Below are 25,931 nucleotides of genomic sequence, written 5' to 3' on the forward strand. Positions count from 1 at the left end.
AAAAAAAAAAAAAAAAAAAAATAGCCAGGTGTGGTGGTGCGTGCCTATAATCCCAGCTACTCGGGGAGGCTGAGGCAGGAGAATCACTTGAACCTGGGAGGTGAAGTTTGCAGGGAGCCAAGATTGCGCTACTGCCCTTCAGCCTGGACGACAGAGTGAAACTCTGTCTCAAAAAAAAAAAAAAAAAAAGAAAGACAAGACAGGAAGTTTATTCCCTGCTCCCTCCTAGAGAGGCAACACTACTGGCTGGCAGTGTCCCCTGACCAGGGCTGAGTCTCCCCAGGCATCTCCCTGGTCATGAGTCCCCCAGGGCCACTCTTGGCAATGACCTCATGGCAATGACTGCGCAGCGGCTACCAATCCAGTGTCTGCTCTGTCCCCAATACGTCCCCTGCACCCACCCACTCCTGCAGATTAAATACCTTAGCAAAGAAATGCCCTTAGCAAGCATCCTTCCTCATCTATATGAATCAGCCTGTTCAGTATGATTCCTAAGTGGATCCTGACTGACATAAGTTGGGAGGAAGGAATGACAGATAATTGCTTCCACTGGCAAATCCTGGGCAGAATTTTCTTTAAAATAATAGATTTTTGTTTATCTAACAAAAGTAAGTATGGAAATTACCAAACTGTTTTGTGCTGATGTTCAATATTTTTAAGATATAAATACGTCAACTAAAGGTGGCAAGGTGAAATTAAAACATTCCAGTTTGAGTGAATCTAGTGGATGCAGTTTATTTCATGCTTGGTCACTGGCAGTAAGGGCATTTTGGATACAGCCCGCACAAGGCTCCCACCAGACACCAGGTAGGAGGGGGCAGGGACCGTGACAGCTCTGTTGTTAGTGACAGTCCTGCTGCCTTTACTAACCATGGTCTTTGGAGGGTGTCACCCACCAGGGCGAAGAGCCTACCCCAAAATGTAGCTGTGCTCGTGCCAGCCCTATGTGGTTGCAGGAGGCTCTGCAGCTCAGAACCCTGCTCTGTGGGGTAAGAATGGTCACCAAAGGAGAACAGGGCTGGCTATACTTGTATCCAACAAAATAGACTAAGTCGAAAACTGTCCTACAAGACAAAGGTAGTCAATTATGCAGGAAGACATAACAATTATAAATACGTATGCATCCAATATCAAAGCACTCAAGAATCTAAGCAAACATTGACAGGTCTGAAAAGAGAGCTAGCGAACCCGCGAACCGGCTTTACAAAGCCAAATGGAATTTTACATCGGATGACCCATTAACCAGCCAACCTCTTTGCTTTATTCTTTAGGGGAAAATGCAAATGTTTGATTGGTTTGTGGCCTCAGAGGTGACCGCGTGCCATAAAGTTGACTGTGCATAATCACAGGGTCAGGCTGAGCCAGGTCTCCATTCCCAGGAGGCGTCTCTGGGCAATGACACCTCAGGCAGGGGCTGAGGCGTGAGTGCCGGGAACAGCTGGAGAAGGTGGGCAACATGTTACTTCCAGATCCTGACTCTGAAGATTTCATTAGGGTTTAACTATATGAGGATCCTTCCAAAGAATGCAGCCTTAAAGGGCACTCGAATAAGGAGGCTCCTAGCACTATTTTTCTGCCAGCTTGAGATATATTTCACAGACTATAATGTTCACTCATTGAAGTTCATACAGTTCTGTGTTTTGTTTTGATTCAGATAGGGTCTCTCTGTTGTCCAGGCTGGAGTGCAGTGTTGTGATCATAGCTCACTGCAGCCTGGATGCCCTGGGCGTAAGCCATCCTCCCACCTCCGCCTCCTGAGTTTCTGTGATTACAGGTGCATGCCACCACACCAGGCTAACTTCTTTTGTGTGTGATTTTTGTAGAGACAAGGTCTCACTACATGGTCCAGGCTGGTCTTAAACTCCTAACCTCAAGTGAACCTCCCATCTAGGCCTCCCAAAGGATTACAGGCCTAAGCCACTGCACAGCCTAGCTTTTTTTTCTGTTTTTGTAGCATCAGAGTTGTATAACTACCACCACCAGCTAATCTGAGAACATTTTCTTCTTTCTTTTTTTTGAGACTGGGTCTTGCTCTGTCTCCCAGCATGGAGTACAATGGCACAATCATGGTTCACTGCAATCTCTGCCTCCCCTGCTCAAGCGATCCTCCCACATCAGCCTCCCAGGTAGCTGGGACTACTGGAGTGCAGCACCACACCCAACTAACGAGAACATGTTCATAACCCTAAAATAAACCCTAGACCCATGCGCAGTCACTTTCCATTCCTATCTCACTCCACACCCCCAAACCCTGGCCACTGCCAATCCACTTTCTGTCTCTAAGATTTTCCTACTGCGAGCATTCCACATGCGACACCTTCTAATTCATGTCGCACGTCACGTACATTCCTTCGCTGGACTCTCACGTCAGCCTGTGAGGTTGACAGGCAGCCGATGATACCTCCAGGATTCGGAGAACGCCGGGGCTTAGGAAGACAGAATCACTTTCCGGAGGCCACCTCCCAGGGAAGAGGAAGAGCTTCTATTCAGGCTATAGGGTCTTCTTGCTACAAACCCAAGCTCAGTTCTGTTCTCCAAGTGCAAACGGTTAATGTTGCAAGTTTGGAATGGTTGGTCCTAAAAGAGGCAAATCTGCCAGTATTTCTGGGCTGTGTGGTGTGAAGGTTACGGGGCAATTCCAGTGGGTGACGGGGTCAACATTTGGCTGCAGATGAATTTCAGCTTTTGCTGTGCAGAGTTCACTTCTGCTGAGTCATCCCCAGCCCTACTGCCTGCCACTGTGTGCTGGGCACAGGCAGCCATGCTGGAGGTGCTGGCAAATCAGAAGACTGAAACTCACACTGAAAGCTCTCAGAAATGGGGCCACTTCCGGAAGCAGACCGTCCTCACACCTCCGTGTGTCTGCGGGGGCAGGGGCGGGGGAGACCACTGCCTGGGCCATTCAGCGGCTGCAGGCATCAATGACCCATCCCCGCCTCCAAGGAGGACAGTGCCAGGAGGCGGCCCCTTGTACCGCAGGGGAGAGGGCTGAGCCCACAGGAGGTGGCTGAGGCGTGATAGCTGAACAGTGCTTGAGGGCAGTGGAACGTCATGTGTGTCATGCCCCTGTCACAGGCTTGTTCTCCAGGAGACCATCCCCAAGGGCCCTGGCAGGCTGCTCAGCAACTCCGTCCTGACACTGCCTATTCTCTTCCATGTTTTCCCCACACCACTGACCACACACACACACTTGGATTATTATGGAAATTTCCAAACAGACATGAAGGTTGTCTCTACTACTCCCCATCACGCAGCTTCAGCAAGTGCCAACGCAGGGCCAGGCCTGTGCCCTGATCCACCTGTCTTTCTGTTTTGGAGCAGGAAGGGGCTGGCCTACCAGACACACTCTAGGTTAGGCCTATTGGTTTTAATTGTCTTTCTTTCCCCCTACCTAGAATGAAATAAACACAAAGGCAGGAACTTGTTTATTCAGCTTACCACATTACATCAGTGCCTTGAATGCACCCAGCATGTAGCAGGTATCAATAAATACTCGTTCAGTGACTGAGTGCAAGCATACATCCATGAAACTCCACCCGGCCTACTCGGGCTTCCACGTCACGGGGCCATGTGTGGTCAGCGACACGTCTCTGCGCACAGCCATCACCTTCCCAGTGCCTGCTAGCGGGAGGAAAAGCGGCGCCTCCTCCTTCCAGATGGCCGTGGCGAGCTTCTACTGACAACAGGCTCTTACCCACCAGTTCCAAAAGCAGCCAAGAAGGCTCAGGTGCTGGGCCACATTCCCGAACAGCTACACCATGTGGCAGAGAGTATTAAATGCATACTTGATAACTGAGCGAGTGTACGCACCCGCCTGTATAGTTATCAAACAGAAGGATGCGTGCGGGCAGACGCTCAATACTCACATGCAGCCGCGAAACCTACTCAGGTCGTTGTTTGGCTTCTCGCATTCGATCACGCTGGTGAACGTCAAAGGATTGAATTCGGAGACCTAAAATAACAGCACGTATACATTAGAGAAATCTGGGCTCAGGCTGCTCCGTTCCAAAAGGCACTTGTTTTTCTGTCTTGCATCCGCGGCAGGCAAATTTCACGGGGGAAGAACTCAGCCTATGAATCTCTGTGGAAAGCCGAGGCACCGCCTTCTGCACTGTATAATAAATAACAGTCAATCATTTTATGATGAGTGGCAGCTGGGGGACCGATGCTGGTTACTGGCTAGTAAGTGAGCAGACATGACTGCAGCTCTATTGCAAAATGGGGGAACAGGCGATCAAGCAAAGGAGGCCATCAATGAAGCAAAGGGATGAATGAGTTTTTTAGGACACACGGCACTTGCCCATTTTCACAGACTTAGCGAAGCAAATTCCACCTGGAAAACAGGAGCTTATAATAAACTCTACTTTTTCAATGTACATGACACGATCTTCATGGATCTTCGATGAAAAAGATATACACAGCCAATGAGGGAGTCAACAATTTCTTTAGTATTCTGCTCAATTAAGAAAAACAAACCTGACAACTCACCACAAAAAAAGTCTTTTGAATTTTTCCATTGATAGACAGAACACAGCCTGGCTCATACGAAAGACTTAGGAGTTGGGGGAAGGAGGAAGAAGGGAGAGAAATGGAGGCAATAAGCTTTCAGTATAAATGAGTACAATTAGTGGATTTCTTTTTTATTAGCTTTCTGGTCAGGCCTGTCATTCTACTTAATCTATCAAGTGTCATAACAAGGTAAAAAACTGAACTATCTTTGTTCACATAAAGTGAAGGTGGTTAGAAATCAAGAAATGGCATAAACACGCCTGACACCACCCCAGGTGACTATGGCTCTGCCACAACCACACATTTCCCTGCACAGAATAAAACTCAGTTCCTACTGTTTCCCAGTGTAAAGCGTACATTAAAAGGGGTGTGCATTAGATAATCGTTGCTCGATTCAATAACTGAAACTGAAATGCTATTTTAAAAGGCACTTCTTGGAGTTTAATTAGCCATCAGTCTCTCTTCTCCTTGGACTGAAATGGCCTCTCGCTCTATTTCCAGAGCGAGGCTCTGTTTCAAGGAGTCTTGTGTTTATTTAAAGCCTGTGGATTATCTTGAAACCAGTGGATGGCTTTTTCCAGGGCAGACATTTACAGATACAAAGTACAGGATGGCCATGAAGGCAGTGAGCTCCAGAGAACACCAGGATTATTCTTGGCAGATGAGGAGGGTAGGACTTAAAAATATTCTGTCTCTGTTTATTATTCTTTCTCTCTAAGAAAAATGTCATGGACACGGCTCAGAAACAGCAGGACATTCTGTCTCGAGGACTTCAGAGTTGTGTCTGTAATGTTCTACCAACAATCCCGTGCTCTAGGGAGGGTGCGCAGGGGCGGTCCCAGGCACTGGACGCCTGGCTTCCTCTGCTTCCTTCTGGAACTGGGGAGGATTTGGAGGATGTTTAGAACTGGAGGGATCTCTAGAGACTGGCATGGGCTGAACGGGAGCCCCTCATCCGCCACTAGAACTCATATGTTGAAGTTCTAACCCCACGTAGCTCAGAACGTGTCCTTATTTAGAGATGAAGTCTTTAAAGAGGTAACTAAATTAGAATGAGGTCATCACGGTGAACCCTAATCCCACATGACTGGCGGCCTTATACAAAGAGAAAATCAGGACACAGAGACACACACAGGGGAGATCATGCAAGGACACAGGGAGAAGCAAAAAGAGAGGCCTCAAAAGAAACCAGCCTGTTGACCCCTTACTCTCGAACGTCCAGCTTCCAGACCTGCGAGAAAATAAACTTCCGCTGCTTAAGCAGCCCAGTCTGCGGTGTTTCATTACAGCAGCCCCGGTAAACGAATACAGAGACCATCTTTGAGTTTCTCATTTAAAAAGCATTTCATATCCACAGCACACCTTCTGAATGAGGAAAATCCTGTTTACGGTGTTTATTTCTAACAACAGGCAATACAGCAACACACTCCTCACTTAGGAAATATATTGATTTATCCCTCCATGCACTCATGTCTACCCCTGCCTCATTCCAAATCAGTTTTGAGGTCATGCCCGAGTTATCCATCAGTCAGACTTGTCAACCTGCCCACTGGAGCATGGACAGAGCTAGAGGCCCCCGATCCACCCTTCTGCTCTGAGCACACTAACTCCATTCTTCTTAAAATGTAGATATCCAGCTAGGGAAGAGGAAGCAATTCTAGAGATGGATGGTGGTGATGGTTGCACAACAATGCAAATGAGCTTACTGCCACCGAACTGTACACTCACAAATGACTACAATGGTAAATTCTATGTTATGCATATTTTGCCACGATAAACAATTTCATTTACGGCCATGCCACCCTGAATGCATCCAATCTTAACTGATCTCGGAAGCTAAGCAGGGTCAGCACTTGGATGGGAGACACAATTTAAAATATTTTACGTGGATATAAACAAACTCTGGTAATTGACTGAGAAGAAATGAAATAATCATCAAGTTGAACATAGACCAGAAACCTGGGACTTTTCAGTACAAGTACATAAAGTCTCCGTCACCAGTCACTCCTAAGGGCACTGCCGTTCTCATCGTCATCACCATCAACATCGTTATGAGTTTTGGGAGGCTTGCCAAATGCCAGGCATTGTGCTAAGTGCCCTCCAGTTATCATACAACCCTGCCAGAAAGTCGGTTTTCGCACCACCTTCCACTTAGAATCTTTAAGTATCATGCCCAAGGTCATAGTGGTCTTGGAGTGATGCACTGGAGCTTTCTTGGCCTCTGAGCTATCAGCTCAACCATCAATACCCGCAGAGACAGTGGGGCATTAACAGAAAAAGATTGTGCAAATAAAACAGAAAATGTGTAATAGATTCTACAGAACTATCCCCCAAAATTTAAATTGCTTTTTATTTTTTATTTTTGAGACAGAGTTTCACTCCTGTTGTCCAGGCTGGAGTGCAGTGGTGTGATCTTGGCTCACTGCAATCTCTGCCTTCTGGGTTCAAGTGATTCTCCTGCCTCAACCTCCCGAGTAGCTGGGATTACAGGCACCCACCATCACGCCTGGCTACTTTTTGTGTTTTTAGTAGAGGCAGGGTTTTGCCATGTTGGCCAGGCTGGTCTCGAACTCCTGACCTCATGTGATCCACCTGCCTTGGCCTCCCAAAGTGCTGGGATCACAGGTGTGAGCCACCACGCCCGGCCTCAATTGCTTTTTAAAGTTCTAAGTTTCCAAAATTTAAGTTTTAATGTTTTGAAAACATGCTTCAGTTCAACACACCTTAATCTGATCATAGATACCCTCTTTCCATCTTCAGCAATGCCCGTGGATGTGGGCTTACCAGAGCCCACCCAAAAACAAGAGTAAAAAATCAGGATCCCAGGGACTTAGTGCTAGTTCTTCTGATTAACAAATATGAGACTTTTGGCAAGTGAAGAGAGGGCATTTGGACTCGGATCTCTGGGGTCTCTGTTGTCCTGTAAGTCCACAATTCTGTAGGATGCAGAGGTGGTTCCAATTGGTTCCAATTAATCCCTGTGCTTGGGACGACAGACTCACTATTGCGGAAACAGCATCACCTGCAAGAGTGCTGCCACACATGCCAGCCTCAAGCTGAAGCACTGCCCTCTACAGCTCTGCCACAGCACCCCAGCATCTCAGATGAAAGGAAGCTGGCAATGCGAAGGGTTCGCCCACTGCAGAGCAACAACATGTTCGAATACATATCTCACTGGCAAGAAAGAAAGTGCTCATCGTTTCTGTTGCTGTCTTACAAATATTTCTGAAGCTTCTTTGGGCAAAGTGATTTGACCTTACTAGGTGGAAAGGAAGCGGCGGGACAGTGGTGGAACAGAGAGCCCTCCAGCCCTGCCCCTGAACTGGCGTTTCTGCTGGAGACCACAGCAGAGGCGCTCCAGGGACGCCCAGAGCCCTGCGGCATGCTTCTGCTTCCTCCTGATGCCTGGGAACTCCTCCAGGTAGAACAGCTGTGTCCCCTCTTCAACCACATGGGGGAGGTGTGTGTCTAATTCAGCAGTGCCCAGATCGCTACTTGAATGAATGGTTTGATTCACAGCGGAGACTGTATTACCAACCTTGTATTTCACATTTGCATTAAGTGAATTGCTACTAAGTAATTCAACAAAAGCAAATACAGATGTCCTCCATCTTGAAACAGAAGCAGTGATGTTGGAAAGGGCATTTATAGTCCATTAAAGAGGATACTGTTTTTTTTTCTATCATAAAAAAACTAAAGTAAAGAGGCTCATATTGCTTCAGCAATGGGGTGAGCACACGGCACAGGTGCACACTTGGGCCATCTGCAGGTTGGCTGGCAGCAGGGACCCTGCCTAATGCTCCAGGTGGAAACCTCTGGGTGAGGCCACCTGTCTGGGTCTCTGGTTGATGTGGGCAGAGAGAAGCCTGGTGAGATAATGCACAGAGCACAGAGGCGGCACCTGCCAGCCAGGCAGGGCCACCGCCTGCACCAGCGAGAAGACATGGAGAACACGCACATTCCCGTCCTCTGCATTTGGACCCCGTTCTGAAAACGCCCTTTGCGTTCCCTGTCATGATACTCCTAGGTCACAAGGAGGTTGAGGTCCCCCTGGTTCACCTCCAGCCTTGACATCACTCCAGGACATGGGCCTCGAAGGCTCTCAGTGGACACACACAATACCTCTAACTGCCTACCTGGCTTTGGTTTCGCCGCCTGCTACGGGCCTATTTGTCCCTGGACTGAATGATCCCCGTCTGATCACAGAAGTATTCCACCTTAACAAAGCCTTGGAGACAGCTGCTGCCCTACAGGATGCAATCCTCATCCCATGCAAGAGCAAAGTTCTGCCCAGGGTCACAGCGCTGAACTCCTCGGCTGCCACCCCTCCCGGCACCCATTCCTGCACACAGGGAACCCTGAGGAAGCCCAAACCTTTCTGCATGGCTTCCTTTGTCTTCCCATCCTGCAGCATCAGGCGAAGTGCCCATCATTTAGCATTCAGGTTGTTGCCTTTTCTAGAGAAGCCTTCCTGACAGCCCCCTGGTAGGGTAGGCAGGGGTCACAGCTCCGAACTTGCTTGATCCCTATGCAGACATCAAACCCTGTGCTTCCTGGGTGTGGCTGGAGCTGGCTCCCATCCCTCCTTCACTAGACCACAGGTTCCCTGAGCCTGGGTGTGGCTGGAGCTGGCTCCCATTCCTCCTTCACTAGACCACAGGTTCCCTGAGCACAGGTACTCTGTGCCCTTGAGACCATTGCAGTGCCTGGCACACACACGGTCAGAGGGTGATGAATGCTTCTTTCAGAAGGATCTCATGTGCCACAAGCTTCTGAATCACTCCAGAACTCTGTGTTGGGCTCTTGGGAACCTAGAGCCCCTGCCTGCTGCACCACCTGCCTAGAGGGCCTGGCGAGGCGTCTCTGTGTTCTGGAATGCATAGTTCCTCTTTTTAAAGTGCGAGCACGTTTCCCCTGGCAGCAATATAAATGATTTCTTCATAGTCTCTAATCCGGCTCCTTAGCTCCTTATTTATTGAACATGGGTAAAGAATACCTTAATTAAATTAAGCCAAGCATTTTCACCCAAATTAATGGAATAATTACCCCCAACTCTTTTGTTTTGTACTTTCTTTATTATTACTATTATTATTTTGTATTTCCATCTAATTTGTATTTACCACTTGACAGTCAGCGCTGTGGAAATTCAAAGGAGGGCAGACGGCCCGATCTCAATACTGAAGGAATCAGTGAATTCACTTGTTCACTGCCAGGACTGTATTGTCAGGCGAACAGTTTCACTTTGCTAAACTGAAATAGAAAAGTAGTCTGTTTTGTCCACCCCGGTGTCTCCTGACACGTAGTGGGCACTCCATCAGTTATATACCCAGGTGGAAGCGTCCTGGTGGCAAGAAACACCAAACGTACAAGGAAACTTAACTCAAAGTGATAATTTCTCCAAGTTCCACAGATTCAGTGTTACTCTAGGGGTTTATGTCCCAAGACAGATATTGAATAGAAATGACCATGGAACCCATTTAGACAGCAATGTAATCTACAACAGCGGCCATGATTGTGGTATTTAAGGTGTCCTAAATGTGGAAGTGATAAGTAGATTGGCCTAGCTGCGCATGGCAGGACACTCCACTGCACGTCACAGAGCATGTGACGGACTCTGTGAGTGCTGCGTCCCTGCCTGACGTGGTCCTGGTCTCCACGGTGACAAGGTGACGGGGACAATGAGGACTAGCATCGGGGCCTCTGCAGTCCTCTTTCAGAGTCAACTTCACACAGGTCCACAGGTGGCTTCTGGGAGGCTCACGCCTCGGATACACTGATCAAGGGGTGTCTGGGTTCTGCCTTCTTTTTCTAACTGGAGATTTTCCTGCTGCAAGCACGAGTGTTAGAGATCAAGTGGTCCTCCCTTAGTTTCTGAGCAGAAAGGCAGCTTTTCCCTTGCTAAATTCCAGTTGAGAATGCAGGCGCCAGCCCCCCCTTGCCTTTCCTGCCTTTCATCTTTTGTCCCCTTGCCTCCTGACTGTTTTACAGTCAAAAAGCCTTGGTAGATGGTGGCAAAATTCAAAGGTTCACAGTGCAGGGTTAGAGTTTGAAGTCTCAAAATCAAACCGCTTTCTTTCCCTGCGGGCCCCAAACGCTCCACGCTGTTTCAGTGGGCTGAGGCTGTCCACAAAGCCTTGCTTTCTCCTCCGCCAAATGCACCTAAGAGGACTAAGAACTGGCTGTGCATTCAGACAGTCGGTAATGAGAGTTGTTTCACAGAACACCAAATTACAACCTAGATGAGGGCTGTTCATTAAAACTGCCCTCTTGAACGTATTTGTACTTAATCCAACAGGGTGCCCCTGCATGAAACCTGCCTGCAGCCACTCTGCTGAGCTAATCCGCATAGTCGGGTCCACGTCAGCCAGTCTGTTTCCACCGCCACAGGCCACTTAGTGCCTCTTCCATCGCTCCAGGTGGGGGTGACGGTGTGAGCAGAGGCACACCTTTGGGGTGTGGACGTGTCATGCTTCAGAGATCACTGAGTAGGCAGCCTTGCTGGAGGAAAGGTGCTCTCTCTCTGCAGAGCATAATGGGCCTGGAGCCTCTGTATTTATAATAAAAGGGACCCTAAAGGCAGAGTTCCATGGACCACTGGGCCATTGGTAGCCACATAGAGGAAGACCATACGACTATTTTAGAGGCCAATCAGGATGGAGAATACAAAAAGAGGAGTCAGCTAAGAAGAAAGCTCTTGTGCTAATCTGGGGAATGATTCCAAGACTAAAATGCCAACAGAAATATGAAATTCTAAAGCACAACCAGATTAGCTCAGTCATCAGATTCCAAAGAAAAGTTAGCCAGCACCAGATAACTGGGCACTTTGGACCAAACCTCCAGTTACTGGCAAACAGAAATGCTGGACAGAAAATTGAAGACAGCTGCCTGGAGGTATGAACAATTTAACAGGAAAGTGAAGAATAAGCAAGCCAAGAAATAAAAAGACAAAAATCCAGAGTTGAGGCTGGGCTTTGAGGCTGCTTTTCCCTGCGGAGGGTCTACAGCTTCTGTGAGATGTAGTTAAGAGGCTGAGTGGAGCTCGTAGACACATGTTGGTGCTCCGGGCCTGTATTAGTTGCCTATGGCTGCTGTAACAAATGACCACAAATGTGGTTGCTTAAAACAACAGTCATTTGTTACCTCGCGGTCCTGGAAGTCGGAAGTTGGAAACAGGTCTCACCGAGCTACGGTCAAGGAGTTGGCAAGGCTGTGTTCCTTTTGGAGGCTCTAGGAGAGAATCCATCTCTTTGCTTGTTCCAGCTTCTAGAGTCACATTTTCTGACTTCTGGTTTCCTTCCATTTCTGAAGTCATCAGTGTGTGAGGATTGAGTCTGTCTAACGCTGCATCACTTTGATAGTGAGGTCTGATTAACAGCCTTGATTCCACTTACAACCTTCATTTCTGCTTGCTGTGTAGCACAGCATATTCCCAGGTTTAGGGGATTACGATGTGGGCATCTTTTGGGGGACCACTATTCTGTCTACCATAAAACCTACCAAGAGAGGGGCCTGATAAACTCCTATGCTTTCTAACACAACCAGGAAGAACTGCATCACAGAGAAAGTGAACTGCAGGAAAGAGCTTCAACATGGAACTTAATCCAACGTGATGTCACTGCATCAAACACATCCAGAACACTGCTGAGCTCCTTTTGTGCAGCTGCTACCCAGCTTAGAGTCAACGAATGGCCCAGAAAAATCTCAATGTAAAATATGAAGCATAATAATTCTAAATTGCTAGAACCCCTAGGTACTAAACAAAACCAGCAAAGTCTTCTTTATATATGTGTGCATGTGTGTGCCCATGTATGTGTGTGTGTGTGTATATATATATATTTCATATATATATGAAATACAAGGCCTCAAAATTTTTGTAAAAAGTCAGTTTCCAAGTACAACGTCAGACACAGACTCAGGGATAACCAGGCATAACAGGATGTAAAGCATCATGGAAGAACCAACAAAACAAGAATAGTAACAGACCCACAGGAAGTTTAAAATCATGCTTGCTGTAATCATAAAGCTAAAGATGCACCTGAAATTTTAGAACAGCTAGAAATGATAAAATGTGACCTAAGAGATTTGGAAAAAATAGAGCCTGCATGAAATTTTCAATTAAAAGCTGACTGCATGACTTATTAGCAGATTTGGCAAACACAAAGAGAAAACTAGCAAACTACGAGAAACATGAGAAAAATGTTTTGAATAAAGCGTGGGAAGATGAAAGGATGAGAGGTGCAGAAGAGAGGGAAGAAACCATAAGGATAGGGGGAAGTCTAACGTGTGTAATCAGGGCCCCAGAAGAAGAAGAGAGAGAGAATGATGCAGGAGCAATGATTGAATACATAGTAGCTGAGAATGTAGTAAATCTGACTGAAAAGCAACAAACCACAGATCCAAGAACTTCAAATAGGGTCAGTGAAGAGAGATTATACCTAGGCACATGACACTAAAATTATGAAAACCAAAGAAAATAAACTCTTAAAGGGAAATTGAGGCCAGACGCGGTGGCTCACTCCTGTAATCCCAGCACTTTGGGAGGCTGAGGCGGGCAGATCATGAGGTCAAGAGTTCAAGACCAGCCTGGCCAACATGGTGAAACCTCAACTCTACTAAAAATACAAAAATTAGCTGGGTGTGGTGTCACGTGTCTGTAATCCCAGCTACTCGGGAGGCTGAGGCAGGAGAATTGCTTGAACCCAGGAGGTGGAGGTTGCAGCTTGAACCCGGGAGGCGGAGGTTGCTGTAGGCAGAAATTGCACAACTGCATTCCAGCCTGGGCAACAGAGCAAGACTCTGTCTCAAAAAAAAAAAAAAAAGGGAAATTGGTAAAACTTGTTACTAGTACACAAAAACTAAAGAAAATACTAAACAGTAGTGTTAAAAGAGAAGGAGGCCAAGCACAGTGGCTCATGCCTGTAATCCAAGCACTTCGGGAGGCCAAGGCAGGAGGATTGCTTGAGGCCAGCAGTTTGAGATGAGCCTGGGAAACAGAGCAAGACCCCTATCTCTGCTATAAAAGAGAGAGAGAGAGAAGGAAATTGGCTCTGATGAAAGGACTAAGAGGCAGGAAGAAATGAAAAGCAACAAAAATGGTAAATAAGAAAGTAAATATAAAAGCAGGTAATTTGAATCTTTCTGCAAAAAATACTTCAGATTCAGATGGTTTCACCAGTAAATCTGCCAAAAATTTGAGGAAGAAATAATATTCACTTATATAAACTCTTCCAGTAGTGAGAACAAATACTTCTTAATTTATTTTATGAAGCTGGCATGGGCTTGATACTAAAACACAATAAACACATTAAAAAACACAAAAGTACAAGTCTATCTTACTTAGGCAAAAATCCTTAATGAAACAGTAGCATACAAATCCCAGAAATACATAAAAGATAAAACATTAGGAAGATGGATATAGTTCAAGAATTCAAGATTGGTATAGCATTAGAAAAATCAATGTTATTAGACACATTAACACAAAAAGAGAATAATCATATGATCAAGTCAACTGAAGCAGAATATGCATTTGATTCAACATCTATTCATGATACTTTCTCTTAGCAGACTAAGAATAAAAGAATCATTCGTTTGTAAAGGCTATTCACCAATATCCTAATAAGATATCATATACAGTGGTATAATGTTCAAATGTTTCCCCTTACACTTGTATCAGGGAAAGAATGTCTGATATCGCCATTTCTATTTAGGACTGTACTGGAGTCCTTGCCACTGCAATTAGGTAAGAAAAAAAATAAAAGTATAATGACTAAAAAGGTAGAAATAATGCTATCATAATCCAAAAATAAAACGACTGTGTAGAGGATCTAAAACAATCTTAGAAACTTATTAGAATTAATACATGAGTGGTCAGGTGCAGTGGCTCACGCCTATAATCCTAGCACTTTGGGAGGCCGAGGTAGGCGGATCATCTGAGGTCAGGAGTTCAAGACCAGCCTGCTTGGTAAGACCGCACCTCTACTAAAAATACAAAAAAAAAAAAAAAAAAAAGAAATTATCCAGGTGTGGTGGTGGGTGCCTGTAATCCCAGCTACTCAGGAGGCTGAGGTGGGAGAATTGCTTGAAACTGGGAGGCGGAGGTTGCAATGAGCCAAGATAGCACCACTGCACTCCAGCCTGGGCAACAGAGCGAGACTCTTGTCAAAAAATAAAAATAAGAATTAATACATGAGTTTAGCAAAATTTCTGGATACAAGATCATCTACTATGTCTCTATAGACTGTATGAACATACATGCACATGCATGTATACTATATTTACTACATGTAAACACACACATTGAATTCATAAACACACTTTGTAATAAGCTAACAAAATCACTTTGCTAGGAACACAAAATTATAATATCTCAACAAAAGTGTGTAAGTGTATAAGATCTCAATAAAAGTGTATAAGATCTCAACACTGAAAACCATAAAGTATTATTGAGAGATTAAAGATGATGCAAACAAGAGAGAAATAGAGGGAACTGTGTCCTGTGTTACACAGATCTGGGGTCAGTGCCTGCCTCCACCTGCCGCACTGTAAAAACTAATCGTAAATCCAATATCTGGCATCCTATTAAAGATTATCAGGCATGCAAAGAAGCAAGAAAACCAGGCCCATAATACAGAGAATAAGTAAGTCAGCTTAACCCAACACAGAAGAGCCACAGATGTTAGAATTTGTAGAAAAGGACATTAAAGCAGTAATTATGCTGGCTTTCCAATAATCAAAAACTTAAGTAGGGCCATGGAAGGTAAAAAAGAGACCCAAAATTGAACTTCTAGAGATGAAAGCTACAATATCTGACACAAACAATAAACTGAATGAGATCAACAGTTGATTAGAAACTACAAAAGAAAAATTTAGTGAACTTGAAAAATGTAACCAAAACTATCCAAACTGAAATACTAAAAGGAAAAAAGAATCAAAAGAGAGGATTGGTAAGTTGTACAACAATTTCAAGAAGCCAATATTCTATTACTTAGAAGCCCCGAAGAAGGGGAAGGCTATGAAGGAAAATTTGAGTAAATAATAACTGAAAAGTTTCCAAACTTAATGAAAACTATAAACCTAGAGATCCAAGAATCTCAAACACCCAAATTATGAAGAAAATTACAAGGCACATCATGATCAATTTGCTTAAAACCAGTAATTAAAAAAAAAAAAACCTTGCAAGCAGCTGTGTTATGTACAAAGGAACACAAGGACAAGAGCAGATATTTCATTACAAACAATGCAAGCAAGACGACACTTGAGCAACATCTTTAAAGCCACAAAGTGTAAAATACGGTCAACCTAGAATTCTGTACCGTGTAAAGATATTTTTGAAAATTAAAAAAGGAGGATGTAAAATAAAGATGTCTGCACATATACAAAAGCTGAAAAAAAATCATCACCCACAGATCCACACCAGAAAAAAAAAAATGATAAAGGAAGCCATTCAGGCAAAAGGAAAATATCAGTTGGAAATATGGATCTACACAAAAGAATAAAGAGCACAGGAAAAGGCAACTGTGTTTGTTTGTTTGTTTTGTTATTTGACAGCAAGCTCACCCTTAAGCTCTAGGTGACTTTAGTGCTCTTTTTATGAGCATGGGTAAGTATGTAAGACTTTTTCTTATTACATAAATCTCTGCAATATATAAGCAAAATGTATAATCAAAAATAATAACAATTGTTTACAGCATATATATGATGAGGATGACGACGGTAGAAAGTCTGGAAGGAGACAGATGGAAGTACTCCATCGCAAAGTTCTTTTATTATATGTGAACTGAAATAATATCACTGAAAGGATAGATCAGGATGAATTAAAGATGTATCCAACAAACCTTGAAGTAACCTCTAATGAAGAGGTACAACTAATGAGAGAAAAAAGAAGGAGAAAAAAAAGAAAAGGGTCACAAAGAGAAGATGGGAAAACAACTAGCAAGATGATAGGCTTAAATCTAATCATGGTATTAATCACATTAAATGCAAAAGCTTTACACATTTCAATTAAAAGGCAGAGACCCTTTAAAAAAATAAGCAAAACACTCAATTTCTTACTGCTAAAAAAATGCACTTTAAATACAAGATGCAAATATGTAAGATTATGCTGAAACTAGTCAAAAGAAAGCTAAAATGGCTATATCGCTATCAGACAAAGTAAGTTTCAAAGCAGAGAATATTGCCAGACATTTAAAAAAGGGCCAAAATGCCCCTAACAACAAAGCTTCAAAATAAATGAAGCAAAACTGACAGACCTGCAAAGAGAAATACACATATCTGCATTATGTTCAGAGGTTCAATAGCCCTTTCCAATAATTCCTAGAAAAAAATGGCATAAAATTAGCAAGAACACAGAAGACTTGAAAAACACCATCAGCCAGTGTCACCTGTTTGACATCTATAAAATACTCCACCTCAAGACAGCAGAATGCACAGTCTTCTCAAAAGCACACAGAGCATTTAGCAAGATAGACCAATATTTTAGGTCCTAAAACAAGTGTCAACAAGTTTACCATAACTCACATTATACAAAATATTTCCCATTTGTCTGGGTAATATTTTTTTTTTGATTTGACCCCAAAAGGACGGGCAAGAAAAACAAAAATAGACAAGTTTGGTAATATCAAACGTAAAAGCTGCACAGCAAAAGAACAATTAACAGTGTGCAGAGACAACCTGCGAATGGGGAGAAAGTATCTGCGAGCCATATATCCATTATTGCAAGCTATTATTGAATAATAATGGATTAATGTCCAAAGTATACAAGGAGCTCAAACACCCAATAGCAAGAAAACAAAGAATCAAAGTAAAGAATGGGCAAGGGATCTGAATAAACAATTCTTAGAAGAAGACATACAAATGGCCCAAAGACTTATGAAAAAATGCTCAACATCACTAATCATCAGGAAAATGCAAATTAGAACCACAATGAGATATGCTATCATATGTCAGAATGACTATTATAAAAAAGATAAAAGATATCAAATGTTGGTGAGGATGTAGACAAAGGGAACACTCATGCGCTGTTGATGGAAATGTAAATTAGTGCAGCAATTATGGAAAACTATATGGAGGTTCCCCCAAAACTAAAAATAGAATTACCATATGAACCAACAATCTCCCTTCTGGGTATTTATGCAAAAGATTTGAAATCAGTTTGCCAAAGAGATGTCTGCACTCCCATGTTCATTGAAGCATGATTCACAATAATGGAATCAACCCAAGTGTCCATCAACAGATGAATGAATAAAGAAAATATGGTATATATACACAATGAAATACTATTCAGCTTTAAAAAGAAGGAAATTCTGTCATTTGCAACAACATGGATGGAATTAGACAACATTATGCTAAGTAAAATAAGCCAGGCACAGAGACAAATATTTCATATACTCACTTATGTGTGGAATCTAAAGCAACCAAACTCAGAAGCAGAGAGTAGAACTGGTAGAACTGAGGTTACAGAGGCTGGGAGTTGGGGGAGATGGGGAGATAATGGTCAAAGGGTACAACATCTCAGGTAGACCACACTATTTTGACCTCTGTAGTCTTGTAGTAAACTTTGGAGTCAAGATATGTGAATCTTCCAATTTCATTCTTCTCTTTCAAGATTGTTTTTGCTATATGGGGAAATCTTATAATTCTACATAAATTTGAGGATTGCCTTTTTTATTTCTGCAAAAATTCATTATGGTTTTGACAGAGATCACATTGTATCAGTAGATTGCTTTGAGTAGTATGGCATCCTAACAATATGAAATTTTCCTATCCACGAACGTAGGATGTCTTTTCATTTATTTAAGTCTTTTAAAATTTTTTCAGCTACATTTTATAGTTTTCAGTATATAAGTCTTTCACCCCCTTGCTGAAATTTCTTCTAGGTATTTTATTATTCTAGATGCTGTTTTCTCTAATCGTTTGTTTTATTTTGTGACTTTTGTTGTCAACTAATCACTTATAATTGTATAAATTTATGGGGTACAAAGTAATGGTATGATTTGTGAATACAATATAGAATAACTAAATTAAGCTAGTTAACATATGTATCACTCCAAGTGCCTGAAGATTTTGTGGTAAGCACGTTTGAAATTTACCCTCTAGGTAATTTTGAAATGTATAGTATTCCATTACTAACTATATTCACCACAGTGTACAACAGAACTCAAAAAATGTGTATTTATTCCTCCTGTCTACCTGAGATTTTGCTCCCTTTGACCATCATCTATCTTCCTATCTCCCCCATTCCCCAGCCTCTGTAGCCACAGTTCGACTCTCTGCTTCTGAGTATGATTGCTTTGGATTCCACGTGTAAGTGAGTACATGAGATATTTGTCTCTGTGCCTGGCTTATTTTACTTAACATAATGTTGTCTAACTCCATCCATGTTGTTGCAAATGACAGAATTTCCTTCTTTTTAAAGCTGAATAGTATTTCACTGTGTTTGTATACCACATTTTCTTTATTTATTCATCTGTTGATGGACACTTAGGTTGATTCCCTGAGACGCCCTGAGGAACACAGGAAAAGGCACCCCTAACTGCACCCCCAAACAAGTCACTCTTAAGGGCAGGGCTGTAATTTTTGCTCCATTTTTCAGAACTTCTTGTGCTTAGTTCCATAAAAGACTTGAGTCAAGTTCCCAAGAATATGGCTGAACAGAAGTGTACATTGCCCCCCATCCGTGGCTAGCATAAATAAAGGGCTGAAGTTTATATATATATATATGTTAAAGACAGGGTCTCTGTCACCCAGGTTGGAGGGTACTGCCGTGATCAGAGCTCACCATAACGTTGACCTCCTAGGCTCAAGGGATCCTCCCACCCTAGCCTCCCAAATAGCTATGACTACAGATGTACACCACCGCACTCAGCTAATTTTTTGTTCTTGTAGAGACAAGATAAAAAAAATGCTGTAGCGATGGGAGTCTTGCCGTGTTGCCTAGGCTGGTCTCAAACTCCTGGCCTCAAGCAATCCTCCTGCCTTTGCCTTCCAACATGCAGAGATGACAGGTGTGAACCACTGTGCATTCATGGGCTGCAGTTTTTTATTTTGTGTGTTTGTTTTGTTTTTGTTTGTTTGTTTTTTTAGATGGAGTCACGCTTTGTCACCAGGCTGGAATGCAGTGGCATGATCTTGGCTCACTGCAACCTCCGCCTCCTGGGTTCAAGTGATTCTCCTGCCTCAGCTTCCCGAGTAGCTGGGACAGCAGGTGCGTGCCACCATGCCCAGCTAATTTGTTTGCATATTTAGTAGAGATGGGATTTCACCGTGTTGGCCAGGATGGTCTTGATTTCTTGACCTTGTGATCCGCCTGCCTCGACCTCAAAAGTGCTGGAATTACAGGTGTGAGCCACCGGGCTGCAGTTTTAAAGGGAACTGACAGCAGTTGTCATAAGTGGTTACTACTTCAGGAGGGCGTGAACTCCAGCTTTTGGAATTCACAGATTTAGATCTGTGTGTTCTTTTTTCTTACACACATAGGTAAGACAGGCTTAGGTGTCTGGGTCAGACAGAAAATGGAAAATCGTTGGCTAAGTTGGTCAAGGCGATCTCAGAGGCAAAGTTATCCCGGCCCTGAGAGACCCAGGATCCAACATAAAAATGGGATTCCTCATTTCTCACGCTCTAAGTGCTCTAAGTACTTGCCTTCTAGCAGACCTGCCTTTTTCATGTATATTTGGCCCTGTAACCTGCAGATATTTACAGAAGTGGAAAAATCTTACTAAAGATAATTCAGAATTTTGACAGTCGTTTTGTAAAATGTTCCGGGTGAACAAAACTATTGAAGAGTGCACCTGAGTCCTGGGCTCCACAAATTGGGCAGAGGGAATGGGATTCTTATTGGCATTCAGGATCCTCAAAGAGACAACAGGATTCCAAAATAGCCTTTTGTAAAGATTCACTACAAAAAGCTAATGAAAAGCTAAAAATGCAAGAGATTCCCCATACCCTAGCCTACTTTGTCTGAATATTCATGATCTACTCCTGAATATTCATAGGCTAACACCCTGTCTGAATCGCCTTTTTCCTTTGAAATAGCAGTTAAACGGTTTCCTTATAAGAACTACCCAAAAATTCAGGAGATAATCCCCAACTGACTTATACTCCCAAGACAGAAATAGAGCTCAGGGCCATAGTTCAAACATTTCCTAAACCTAGGAAAGACCTTTGGAAGTTTTCTAAATAATTCAAGGTCTTAATTGTGACACATGACCTCTGGATACCTGACCGCTACCAACTAATACACGTGTTGGTGGGACTGGGGAGGCCCAAAAGTGAATGAAAGAGGCACACTGATATTTTCTGAGAATGAGAGGAACCTGAGAAGCCTCACTGGACTGCTTATGGGCCAGGCAATGCTGAAGCAGCACAAATGAGCTTTTGAGAGCCATTCCCAAAGTGTTTCAGCTCCATGGTAACCAACAAGCTAGAACAGTTTGGGGACTGCCCTGGAGCACTTTCTAATAGGTGACCCCTAAACAACAGTTTCCAAAACATTGTTGCCACTTGTGCAAACAACCAGGACACTAGAAAAGGGGCTGTCTCAAAGATTCCCAAGAAAGCCCCTAAGAGCAGTCTGCCCAGCCTCTGACAATGGCCTCCATGTTAACCACCAGGACAAATGGGCCTCTGAGGGAAGCGCCAGGGGACTTCTACCCAAGATTCTTTGCCCATTCATTAGTAGGCTCTACCCCTAAGTCAATAATCTAATTGAGAAACAAAGCTGAAAAGTCCACCTCTGGAACTAAACCTGTCTTTAAAATACAGTTTTCTGACATTCAGTTAGCTAATTTTGAAACTCTTTGTAAAAGAAATTTACGTCTATAAAGGAAACCTCCATTTGTAAGGGTGTCTCCTTCTCTGTACTTACACCACTAGAAACTTTTACTTTGGGAAAGACATCAGCTCAACCTTTACATGACAAACCTTACCTTTCTTTAATGTACTTTTCCTGCCCATCTTGCCTTAACTGGGCTTTTACCCCTTCTTTGTTTTGGCAAATGATAGTATCTAGATCTGAGTTCAGTTCATTGTTTACCTTGTTTCATTTCAGAGTCATCCCTTTGAGAGTGCAAATTTAGGGTTGCCCAGCTAGCAATTGTTCAGGACAATGGAACAGGGAAGCAGAAGACTGACAGTCGAAGGAAGGAGAGAACACTGGCAAATGAAGAATCTTGTAAGATCTGCTTCTATCTGTGTGTGTCTATACATCTGTATGTGTTCTATGTATGTGATATTTCTCTGCCAAAATATGTGAGAGCTCTGATTAATTGGCTTAAAGAAAAGTGAGTGCTGGCCGGGCGCGGTGGCTCACGCCTGTAATCCCAGCACTTTGGGAGGCCAAGGTGGGTGGATCACGAGGTCAGGAGATCGAGACCATCCTGGCTAATACGGTGAAACCCTGTCTCTACTAAAAATACAAAAAATTAGCTGGGCTTGGTGGTGGGCGCCTGTAGTCCCAGCTACTTGGGAGGCTGAGGTAGGAGAAAGGCATGAACCCAGGAGGCAGAGCTTGTAGTGAGCCAAGATCGTGCCACTGCACTCCAGCCTGGGCAACAGAGTGAGACTCCATCTCAAAGAAAAAAAAAAAAAAAGAAAGAAAAGAAAAGTGAATGCTTAAATCAAACATTCTATCAGAAAGAAACAACAACTCAAATGACTTTTGATTCACGTTACCTGGGTAAATCTTTGGTAAACAAAACTGGTTTCATGTTGCTTGTTTAATGAAAACAGTTGTGTCTTCTCGTCAGCAAAATACCCGTGTATTTAACTTTAAGGTTTTTGCTTAGGTGCTGACTAACATTTGCATGTTGTAAAAATAGTTCACAGGGAAGACTTAAGATGATGGCTAGTTTAGTTCAATGTCTCACAGAATTTTCATAAATAGCTCAAATATAACTGTTAAAATGAGTAAATTAGGTACATTCAAACAGCCATAAATATCTGTAAATGAATTCTTCAGTTTAAAAAATCTTTTTGGTAACTTAAAACCTTAAAGTGAAATTAAGTAATAGATACTCATTAAATGTTTAGGTCATTTCTTGATAAGTTAAAATACTAAGCATTCATCATTAAACATAAGTTAAAAGTTTATATACTTTGACATCTTGTTTTTATATGGTAGAGAGCAGCTAAATATATTTGGGTCTGTTAGTAAACATGAAACAACTGTTCTGTGAGGAAGTTACATGTTTCTAGTAATTATAAAATGTAAATTCATAAAATGTTGGTACGTGACAAATAAAAATTGCATATTTCCTAGGTTTTCACAAATCATAAAGGTTAAAATTTAGAGGTTAAAATTCTAATTAATATATCTAATTAGAACTGCTAGAGAAAAGGAAAACAATTTTGTATGCAAAATGTACAAAGAAAGTAAGATGTGTTTTTGGTGAGAAAAATCTTGAGAAGATAGGAGGATATATTTTATGTTAAAAAAGAGCAATTCTATCTAATTCAAAGGTTATTTAGAAGTTTTTATCAAAATACAGATTTAAGAAGGAAATAGAAAAAAGGCAGAAAGGAGCAGTAAATAGGAGAGATGTGAAAAATGGTATGAGGATTTATTTTTGGTAAAAAGATTAAAAAGCTGAAAAAAGAGAGTAATTTATTTATTTTGCATGAGAGATAACTTTGTGTCGTCCAAATGGTTAGATATGAGTTCTAAATTTCTTTTCAGAGTTAGTGTGTCAGTATGTTCAATTCCTTGCCTTCTACTTTTAAACTTAACATCCTCGTAAAGCAAACTTTTTCGATTACCTACACCACCCTGACTCATTCCGATCACCTGCTCCACCCTAACTCATTCCAATTACCTGCCACCTGCTCTGCCCTCACCCCATCATTCTCTTTAAATTACCCAATTGGAATTAGCTTAGCCTGTGCGGTCTAACTCTAGCCAACAGGGGAACGACATAGCAGCAGCGGCCCCGTGTGTCAGGGACAAGAACCCCTTCCCCTCCCTTGTCCAAATGTGTGCTCGCCATTGTTCCATCCGTAAGGGCACACCCTTCTATACAGAAGTAACTTGCCTTGCTGAGAATTAAAAGGAAAATTTTATTTTCGAGTGCTATTTCTTTTGCAGCACCGAAACTTTATATATAACAATATATATAACAAAATATAAAGGGAAAAGGCAAGTAAGTTTTTATCCTCAGGTAGAAGGCATAGGACAAAATGGAAGGTTTAAGCAAGATGTAGGTTTGTGCAAGATTAATCTCATGAAAAGAATTTTGTGTGATCAGGTTGACTAAATTAGAAAATTTAAGTTTTCAAAGAAACTGAGCATTAATATGGAAAGTACACCAATGGGAGGGAGGAGTTTGAGCCTCTGTGTTAGAACAAGGAGCATTGCTCTGCCCTTAACAGAAAACTGTGGGCCGGGTGTGGTGGCTCAGGCCTGTAATCCCAGCACTTCTGGAGGCCGAAGGGGTGGATTGCTTGAGACCAAGAGTTTGAGATCAGCCTGGGCAATATGGTGAGTTCCTGTGTCTACAAAAAGTTTTTAAGAAAATTAGTCGAGCATGGTGGCACATGCCTGTAGTTCCATCTATTCAGGAGGCTGAGGTGGAGAATCGCTTGAGCCTGGGAGGTGGAGGTGGCAGTCAGCCAAGATCACACTACTGTACTCCAGCCTGGGTGACAGAGCAAAACCCTGTCTCAAAAAAAAAAAGTGAAATGTTTTTCTTTACCTTTTAGGTAACTGGCCTAGGAAACGGATTCTGTGTTTAATCAAGATAATTTCTTGTGCTTTGTGTCTTTGAAATCTGACACTTTGGTTTTATTTCATAAGATCTGTGTTCCTATCTGATCGTGTAATTTTATTTTTTTCTTTGAGATGGAGTCTCGCTTTGTCACCAGGCTGAGTACAGTGGCGCGATCTTGGCTCACTGCAACCTCTACCTCCGGGGTTCAAGCAATTCGCCTGCCTCAGCCTCCTGAGTAGCTATGTAATTTAAACCTTGGATATTTGACAAACTTTTCAAAAAACTTTTGACCCAAATTAACTTTAGGACATTCCAGAAAGCCCTGGAACTTCTAAGAGGAACTGTAAAAGCAAGAGGTTAAGCCAACATGGGCTTATCGAATATTTTAAATTATATGGGAAGCACTGTCAAAACATGGAATGATGTTTAGCCTTCGAGTTAGTTATATGGATGTGTTATTAATAGATGTTCCAAAATTGTATACAGTTCCTAGAAATCTATGTCTTCATAGAAATGCTATCAGTCATAATTTTGGTTCACGAATAACCAAATTTCTTTGTCAACTGCATTGCCATGGCCATTTTAAGCCTTGGTGTTCATAGTAATTGCTTTATTCAGATGCCTTTCTGAAAGCTTCTTGCAAGCACTGACAGTCTTAAAGTGTTATGTCTTCAGGGCAGTTCATGGAAAGAACGGAAAGAATGAAAAAACTCTGACAAGTATATAATTTCTAATAATTTTGAGTTCATAGCATTGGGCTGAATTTCCAAAACTAGAATGAAGAAACTGATGGGTTTGTACTAAGCAAGATGACAGCAGGAATTAATTACATGAGGCTGGGCATGGTGGCTCACGCATGTAATGTGAGCATTTTGGGAGACTGAGGCAGGAGGATGGCTTGAACACGGGAGCTTGAGGCTGCAGTGAGCTATGATCATGACACTGCACTCCAGCCTGGTGACTGAAACATACATACATATATACATGCACATATACATACATAAAACATGTGCCTACCATATGTTTCAGTCATTCCACCTCTGGATTTATCTAAGAGATGTGACTAAGAGAATGAAAGACTATGTCTTTGCAAAGACTTTTATATGAATTTTCATAGCATATTTATTTATCACAACCAAAAACTGTAAACAACCCAAATGTCTGTCAACAGATGAATGAATCCAAAAGATATATAGTTGAAACTATGAATACCTACAACTTGGATACATCTCAAAATATTTACACTGAGAGAAAAAAGTCAGACAAAAAAAAAAAAAAAAAAGGACACACTGTATTATTCCATTTCTACCTCTTAAAAATTCGAAATAATCCACAGTGCCTGAAAGATTAGTGGTTGTCTGGGGCCACTCTCGGTATCAATTTACTGTATGAGTCTGTTCTCACACTGCTAATAAAGACACACCCAGCCAGGCGCGGTGGCTCAAGCCTGTAATCCCAACACTTTGGGAGGCCGAAGTGGGCGGATCACGAGGTCAGGAGATCGAGACCATCCTGGTAACACGGTGAAACCTCGTCTCTACTAAAAAATACAAAAAATTAGCCAGGCGTGGTGGCGGCGCCTGTAGTCCCAGCTACTCAGGAGGCTGAGGCAGGAGAGTGGCGTGAACCCGGGAGGTGGAGCTTGCAGTGAGTCAAGATGGCGCCACTGCACACCAGCCTGGGCGACAGAGCGAGACTGCGTCTCAAAAAAAAAAAAAAAAA

The 25,931-nt window shown here is 42.7% G+C and overlaps 1 protein-coding gene across 1 annotated transcript in view; it reads right to left on the reverse strand.

Annotated features, from left to right (window-relative positions):
• ATP10A (ATPase phospholipid transporting 10A (putative)) overlaps positions 1-25,931 on the reverse strand; it is a 189,891-nt gene that overhangs the window by 55,214 nt on the left and 108,746 nt on the right. The window contains exon 3 of the mRNA XM_023190428.3: positions 3,867-3,952. Coding sequence (XP_023046196.2) covers positions 3,867-3,952 — 86 coding nt within the window. The remainder of the gene's footprint in view (positions 1-3,866; positions 3,953-25,931) is intronic.

This window comes from Piliocolobus tephrosceles, chromosome 6 (assembly GCF_002776525.5).
Source record: "Piliocolobus tephrosceles isolate RC106 chromosome 6, ASM277652v3, whole genome shotgun sequence".
NCBI classification, from domain to species: domain Eukaryota; kingdom Metazoa; phylum Chordata; class Mammalia; order Primates; family Cercopithecidae; genus Piliocolobus; species Piliocolobus tephrosceles.